Source organism: Notamacropus eugenii, chromosome 5 (genome assembly GCF_028372415.1).
Source record: "Notamacropus eugenii isolate mMacEug1 chromosome 5, mMacEug1.pri_v2, whole genome shotgun sequence".
Lineage (NCBI taxonomy): Eukaryota > Metazoa > Chordata > Mammalia > Diprotodontia > Macropodidae > Notamacropus > Notamacropus eugenii.
In genome coordinates, this window is record NC_092876.1 from 24,228,953 (window position 1) to 24,237,153 (window position 8,201).

General features: G+C 44.9%; 1 protein-coding gene across 1 annotated transcript; it reads left to right on the forward strand.

Annotated features, from left to right (window-relative positions):
• On the forward strand, positions 1-7,814 carry LOC140507424 (sialic acid-binding Ig-like lectin 5). The gene is made up of 6 exons (XM_072615518.1): positions 1-164; positions 248-616; positions 1,251-1,535; positions 3,743-3,838; positions 3,928-4,031; positions 4,075-7,814. Exons 2-6 carry the CDS (start codon positions 301-303, stop codon positions 4,498-4,500), a joined length of 1,227 nt encoding a protein of 408 aa, XP_072471619.1. The 5' UTR covers positions 1-164; positions 248-300; the 3' UTR covers positions 4,501-7,814.
• The last annotated feature ends 387 nt before the right edge of the window (positions 7,815-8,201 follow it).

Genomic DNA, 8,201 nt, shown 5'->3' on the forward strand with positions numbered 1-8,201 from the left:
CTCCCTCTCTCTCCACACAAGGACTTCCTGTTTCATCTTCCTCTTTGCCCTGAGCCTGACAGGGAACCATAGTGTTTAGGGAGTGACACAGGGCCCCAGAGGAGCCTGGCTCTCTCCTGTCTCATCCATGCTGCTGCTGCTGCTGATGCCCCTGCTCTGAGAGGGTGAGTGGGGCTGGGGCAGAGGGAGGCTGGTCTGAGGGGTGAGAAGAGGTGGAGATGCTGACCAGGACTCTGTCTGCCCTCAGGAGCCCTGTCCCAAAGACTGAATATACAATACTCGGTGGCTGTGCAGGAGGGGATGTGTGTCCACGTTCCCTGCACCTTCTACACCTATGGACTCTCGATCAGTTACAACAAGCGCATTTATGGCTTCTGGTTCAGAGGAGGTTCTAGTGTTTTGAAAGACAGTCCTGTGGCCACAAATGATCCATCTCGGAGGGTGCAATATCAAGCCAAGGGGAGATTCCATCTCACTGGGGATCCCAGGATGAACAATTGCTCTCTGAGCATAACAGACGCCTGGTTCTCAGACAGGAGGAGATACTTCTTCCGTATTGACTATCAGTCTGATAGATACAGTTTCGTAAATCAGCTACTTTATGTGAATGTGACAGGTAGGATGCTCCTCTCCTGGGAGGGTCTCTGTATGAGGGAGGGAGGTCTGAGGAATGGGATGGCCTTGAAGACTCTGTAGCTTCCCATGGGAAGTGTGAGAGAACACAGAGGATATGTGGGCAAGACCCAGGAAAGGTGTGAAGACCCTGCCTAAAGCTGCAGAGCTACAAAGCGGGGTGAACATAGTAGGGCCCTCTTTGGGAGGAACCAGGATGCCAGAAAAGACTGAGAGGGGACAACCTTGTGCTGGAAACAACCCTGGAACTGCTCCAAAGGAAGGAGATTCAAATCCCATATTTCTGTCTGACTGTCTTTGGGGCAATTTGAGCTATAATTTTTTCCTTTTCCTCTGGGACTCAGTTGCCTTTTATGTAAAATGAAGGGCTTGTCCTCCATTTTCTTTATTGCCATTTCCTCTTGACTTATAATCTATGAGTGACTCGAGTTCTGAGGATAACAGGGATGCCCAGAATACTGTTAAGGAGCAGAGGCCTGAATGGGGTCATATTGTGCATGGAACATAATAGGGCCCTTAGGGATGGGGTAGGTTCAGCATTTCGAAGGACACTTGAGTCCTCAGTCCCCACCACCACCACCCCCAGCCAATGGCTCACTGTCACTTTCCTCCTCCAGGCTTGACACAGAAACCAGACATCACTATTCCAGAGATGCTAGAGTCAGGGAATCCAGTGACTCTGAAATGTACATTTCCTTCAACCTGTGGGCAAGACAGACCCTTCACATTCTCCTGGATTGGGGCTTCCCTCTTTTCTAAGACACAGAGCTCTAGGACGTCACCCTCCTCACAGTTCTCCTTCATCTCTGGGCCCCAGCACCATGGCACCAACCTCACCTGTCAGGTCACCCTTCCTGGAGGCCGTTTGAGCACAAAGAGAACTGTCCAACTCAATTTGTCCTGTGAGTACTGGGGCAGCAGACCTGCATTCCCCATGTGAGGCTGTAAGGGAGGGATGCGTTAAGGGACCAGGGTCAGGGCCAAACCTTGGAAAAGCAGATCCTTTTTTTCCTGTGCTGAGTAGGAAAAGCTGCCTCCAAGCATATACACAGGCTGGAATTTCCTGTATTTTTTCTCTCTCAGCCTCTGTGGCTTCATGTGCCAATGCCAGTCAGGTAAGGTTAGCCTAAATGCCCTCTAAGCTCCTTCCACTCTGATAATCTGAGATTCTGGAATTTAATCTTTTCCTTGCCTAATGCTTCGCTGGACAGAGAACCCCACCCCCAGTCAGCCTGGTCTTTCTGTTGCAAATGCTGTGCAGAATGTGACCATCACCATGGCCCTGGACAATAGGACAATAGGTATCAGCAGAACCTCTAGGGGTGTTGAGGGAGTGCATCCTGGGGTTTCAGCTTGTACTCTGAGGGTGGGTGTGGATGTCAGGGAGAGGAAGGAGACAGGAGAGACTAGGACTCGCTGCACAGGCCCAAGTTCTCTTTGGCCTGGGCTCCTCCTGCTTTTGGAATGACATCAGCTCATGTTTACACCAGACTTTAAGAGTTAGAAACCATTTTCTTCCAAATAGTCTCAGTAGATAAGGAGTGTGAGAGTTCTGATGCCCATATTCCAGATGAAAAACACTGAGACTGAGAGCTGTGAAGGAAGCCTTACCTAGTGCACACAAGTCCCTAGTAACAGAGAGGTCTGAGCCCTAAATGTAGAGACTGAATGTAGTGACATCTACACTGCAGCTGGCTTGGGCTGAGAGGGACATGGTCCACCTTGAATCCAGTTATTAGGACAGTGCTTCGTCCACTGGACCCATCAACGTTTCCATGTTGGGGAAGCTGACGTGGCTCTCTACACTCCAGTTCAGTCAGGGAGTCTTTGCTACCTGAATCGTTGATGTTGGGTTCAGGGTTGATCTTGAGTGTTTGAGGGGTCTCTGCAGGAGGAGGTCATGGGGATTGGTCAAGGAGCTGCTTTCAGTGGGGCAAAAGAGTCTGGCCATCAAGGTTGAGCCTTGAGCATTCAGTCAGGACAGGGCACTATTGGCCCTGAGGCCTTAGGCCTGCTGACTGTGGGAAAGTGCAACGTTGTGTTCATCACTTTGGGCTCATATGATGTAAGATGTAAGAAGGCTCATTGTGCAGACATTTCAGTCTACTGCGAACCTGTTTTTTTGTTTGTTTCCATCTTTCATAATATTGTTCCCTTAATTCCTTAAGTGAAAGAGAGAAACAGGGAGAGAGGGGGAAAGAGAGAGAGACAGAGAGAGAGAAATGGAGAGAGGAAATGAAGCTACGGAAGAAAGACAGAAAGAAAACAAGATGGAAGGTAACAAGGAAGAAAAAGAGGAAAGTAGAAAAGAAAGGAGGGAAAGATAGAAGAGACGAAGGAACTGAAAGAAAAAAGGAAGGACTGGTCAAAGGAAGAAAGGAAGAATAGGAGAAAACCAATAAGAAGAAAGATGAGAAAGGGAAAAATAAATGTGAAAAGAAGAAGAGCTGGAAGGAAGGAATGAAAAAGAAAGGTAAAAATACAGGAAAAAGTAAGAACAAAAGGAAGGAAATTCATAAGAGAGAAAGAATGAATAAATGAAGGAAGGGATAAAGAAATAAAGAAAAAACATGGAAAAAGGCCGAAAACAATAAAGGAAGGAAAGTAGAAAAAAGAAAAAGTTTCCAAACAAAAAAATATGAAGGAAAACAAAGAAAATGAAGATGAGAGAAAAGAAGGAAGGAAGGAAGGAAGGAAGGAAGGAAGGAAGGAAGGAAGGAAGGAAGGAAGGAAGGAAGGAAGGAAGGAAGGAAGGAAGGAAGGGAAAGGAGATATACAAAACCCAACCTGAGGCAAAGTCAGGAACATGACCCAGCTGAGTGTGCCCTGGTAGCACCAGAGGCAAGGGAGGCCTCCAAGGTCTGGGAGCAGCCAGGGAAGAGGCAGTGCAGGGAAAAGGGGGCAGCAATTCAGGCCAGGCTGGACCTGGACTTTCCCTCCCTGCCTGGGGTCCTGTCCTCCTACACTTGCCCCTTCCTCATGGTATCTTCAGGAACTCACACCTGATAGAAAGCTCTCAGATCCTTGCTCATTACAATGAAGGTGGGAAACAGGGGGTCTCTGAAGTCCCTCCAGGTTCTCAGTGCTGGGACCTCCTGATCTTTTTCAGGTTTTGTTCCAGCAAACAGCTCAGCTCTTGTTGTACAGGAGAGACAGTCACTTCACCTGCTCTGTGCTGCCAACAGCAATCCCCCAGCCACACTGAGCTGAATCCTGGGAAACCAAATTCTGGCCTCTTCCCAGCCCTCAGAGGATGGAGTCCTGCACCTCGATCTGTCCACCTGGGCCCAGCAGATGGAGGAAATTACACCTTCCTGGCTCAGCATCCTCTGGGCTCCAAGCAGGCCTCCTTGAGCATCTCTGTGAATTGCGAGTGTGAGGTGTCTGGGCACCATGGGGTGCTTGGACCCTCGTGGAGAAAGGAGAGTATACAGGGGTTAGCTGTATCTTGCTACAGACACCCCAAGGTTACTCAGCCCTTCTTGCTCCTGGGTCAAGGAAGGCTTGATCTGTACATGTTGTGTCCAAGCAGAGCCACCCACCTCCTTGCTTTGGTGGGTAGGGGGGAAGCCTGTGGAAGACAACAGTAGCAATGACACCTTCCAGGTGACATCAACCAAATCTGTGCCCTGGGCCAACAGCAGCCTGAATGTGAAGGTGGACAGGGTCTCCAACATCACTATCAGCTGTGAGGGGAAGAACCACCAGAGGACCCACACCCTGCTCTGTCACCTGGTGCCAGGGGATGGATGGGGGAGGGAGGGAGCTGGGGCAGAGGATCCCAAGGACAGGAGGCCATTATTGCCATGGCCTCTATTCACCCCAAACTACCTCTTTGTTCAGATGAGTCCACACTGTCCCACCTGATCCAAAAAGATGTAATCCTGAGTGTCCTCTGTGGAACTGGTGCCATAAGTCTGCTAGCACTCTGCCTCCTTCTGTGAGTGTTGTGGCTGGGAGGACGAGGGGATCTTGGGGGGTCATGATTCAGGAAATGATGGCCTGATTTCATCTCTGAGAAATCCTCAGATATCAATGTTCCCCTGAGTTCAGGCACCAATTTCGTAGGGGTATAACAATGCGAATCAGAACAGAAATTCCAGTACCCTTCCTTTTTCAGATTAAAAAAACAAACAGAGATTTAGAGAGGAAAAGTGACTTGCTCAAGGTCACCCTTATGACCCAGTATGTAGTTAAGTCATGATTTAAAGCAATCCAGGCCCCTGACTCCACTTGAGCTGCCAGGATCAGACAGAGAAGCTGAGCCTCAGCGTATACAGCACTGGGTCTGGAGCCATGAAGATCTGAGTTCAAATCCTGCCTCAGATATTTAGAAGATGAGTGAACCTGGGAAACTCACTGAAGCTGTCTGCCTCAGTTTCCTCATGTGTAAAATTGGGATGATTGGCTCTGACTTGTAGGGCATTATGTTAATGTTAGCTGTTATCATAGTTACATGGGATTATATCTGTAACAGGCCTCTTACAGTGCCTGGAACATAGGAAGTGATACAGGAATGTTAGCTATTATTGTTAGTATCATTATCATTATTATTGAATGGGGTCATATCTGTGTAGTCCCGGGCACACTGAGTGGAACGTAGTAGGTCCTTACAGCAATCTTGTTTCCTTCCCTGGCCCCTCCCCATTTCAGTTCTCCAAGCTGCAGGAGGGGCTCAGTGTCACAGATAGTGAAGGGCAGAGCTGGGTTTGGCCCCCACATGATCAGCCCCCAAAGAAGTGAGATGAAGGGGAGGTGGTCTGCTGCCTGGGATTGATCAATCCTCAGGATAGGCATTTATATTCTCTGGACAGGAGGAGAGAAGATTCCACGGTAAGAGGCTAATAATCCCACTCTTAAAGCAAGAAATTAGGACACTTGCCCTTCTCCATTTGGTGGAACCACTGATGCGTTTAAATATATACATATATTTAGTATATCTAATATAAAATATACATTATATTATTGTCTATTATAATATGTAATATAAATATATATATTATAAATATTTAAATATATTCAATGTATGGTATAACAATATGTACAGTTTACTTTCCCTCTGAATGGCAAAAATAAAAGCCTAAATCACTGTACAAAATATATCTGGTGCAGCAAAACCCCAGTGAAATACCCAAAGCAAAGCTCTGACCTTGTTTCTCAGTCCCTTCTATGCTTTTGTTACATTCCTTCCTTTCTAACGATCTTCCCCCTGGATGAGGATCTGCCTTCTGTCTGCAGGGCATTGTCCTTTCCTTCTATAACAAGCAGTGGCCCTGTGCCTTCTCCTGCCTCTCCCCTCAACCCTTTCCATCGTCCTTAGCTCCTCGTCCAGCTTCGGCTCCTGCTCCTCTTGAACAGCCCTGATCGCACCTTCCCACAGCGCTGCTGCACTTGCATCCATGCTTCCTTTTGGTGCCTGCCTTGGTTCAAATGCCAAGCGAGTTTCTGCATCAGCATAAGCTTTTTTATTTTGTCTTTTACTTTCCTTTTCCATTTGTTTCTTAAAACTTTGATTTTCAGTTCTGAAATCTTTGCCTTCCCCATTCATTGAGAAGGACAGAAATACAATGCTCATTATATTTACAGATGATTTTGATATAGGTATACACACCTGTATACATAAATGTATATGTATGTGTGTGTTATATATGTATATATATATCAAGTCAGGACAAACGTGTTTCTAAAAAGGTGAAAAAAATGATTCCGTCTGCCCTCGGAGTTCATCAGCTCTCTCTGTGAAGGTGGATAGTTTTTTAGTCTTGAAACCTCTGGAATGTTTTAGGATCTTTGTCTTCAGCAGAGTCGTTAAATCTTTCATGGTTAATCATCCTTACAATAAATTCGTGCTGTGCTTCTGCTCTCTTCACTTTACGTTACTTCATATGAGTCTTTGCATCAGTTCATAAAAGCCTTTTAAGCATTTTCTGAACTCTTCCATTTTTCCCTTCTTAAGACATAATAGTATTCCATCACAACTTGTTCAACCAATCACTCCCCAACTGATGGGTATTCTTTCAATTTCCAATTTTTTGCCCGCATCAAAGGAGCTGCTATAAATATTTTTGTACGTTTGTGTCTTTTTACTTTTGCTTTGAGTCTTTGGTGTACAAACCTAATAGGAATATGGAGGGTGGTGTCAAGAAATAAAGAGTTTTATAGCCCTTTGGGCAGTATTTCAGATTGCTCCCCATAATGAGTAGACCAATGGGGACCCAGCTAGTTGGGTGACTCAGCTCATCCTCCCCTTTCTGTTCCCTCTTTCCTTCCTTCTCCTCTCCAAAGCAATGTAACTTTATGTTTACTGGCTAGATTTCTTTCTTTTCTTTTCTTTTCTTTCTTCCTTTCCTTCTTTCCTTCTTTCTTTCTTCCTTCCTTTCTTTGTTTCTTTGTTTCTTTTTTCTTTCTTCCTTCCTTTCTTTCTTTCTCTCTTTCTTTCTTTCGTTTTTTCTTTCTTCCTCTCTTTCTTTCATCTGTCTTTCCCCAAACCTTAAACCCAGTGCACTATGAAGCCCATACATTGGACATTAATAAGGCCCTGCCCAAGGTCCCCTTAATGGCTGTTTTCTGGACCCTCCTGGCTTAGAGTGATTTTAAATAGTAACTGTTTCTCATTCCCTCCCAACATGATTTAGTTATTTTTTTTCCTTTTGCTCCTTAAAGGGACCATGCCCTGAATACTACTTACAGAGGCCCATTCATTGAATTCACAATGCTACCTCACTCTAAGTGAGTACCTGAAAAACCTTAATCTAAAAATGCCTGTCTCCCATTACATCCTAGGGTGTCTCAAGACATCCTGAAGAATATCTGGTCACTGGATCTATATGACCCAGGAGGAAAAAGTGAGGCTGGTGACCTGCACAGACATCCCTCACTCAAAACAAAGTCAGGTGCAACTCATGTCATGATTTCTCTGATGTCATGGTCATCTTTGAAAATGAAGGATGAACATACAATAGACCCATTCATAGCTGCACTACAAGTGCATTAGTGTGCCTGTTTTTCTACGTTAGTTCCAGTATCTGACATTTTTCTTTTCCATCATGTTAACCAGTATAATGTGTATATGGTAGTACTTCAGGGATGTTGGATTTGCATTTGTCTAATGAATACTGACAAAGAATTTTTTCATATCACTATTGAAAACTGTGATTTCATCTTCTGAGAACTGCCTGTTCATGTGCTTTATCAATTAAAATATGTCTCTTTTGGATAATCTTGGCTCACTTCCCTATATGTTTAAGAAATGGGACTTTTTTTCACAGAAATGTGATATAATTTCTTTCTCTGTTTCCTTTTAATATTGGCTTCATTACTTTTCTTTGTGGCAAAACTGTTTTCATTTCATCTAATCAAAACTGCATTTTTCCTCCCATACTTCTGTCCATCTCTTCATAGACTCTTCTCTTATCTATAGATCTGACAAGGAAGTTTTTCCATGTTCCTCCGACATGCTTATGAAATTGTTTGTGCATCAAGATCATGTATCCATTTTGAGCTTATTTTTCTATATAGGATGATATTTCATCTTTATCTCTGTTATGCATAACTACTTTCCAGTGTTC

What these genes read in the sequence shown, in the direction of transcription:
- LOC140507424 (XM_072615518.1), top strand. Translation starts at nt 301, where the DNA reads ATGTGTGTCCACGTTCCCTGCACCTTCTACACCTATGGACTCTCGATC. An exon ending in TGTCCAACTCAATTTGTCCT is followed by an intron (nt 1,536 to 3,742) that starts GTGAGTACTGGG and finishes GATCTTTTTCAG; the next exon opens with GTTTTGTTCCAGCAAACAGC. An exon ending in CAATCCCCCAGCCACACTGA is followed by an intron (nt 3,839 to 3,927) that starts GCTGAATCCTGG and finishes TGGGCCCAGCAG; the next exon opens with ATGGAGGAAATTACACCTTC.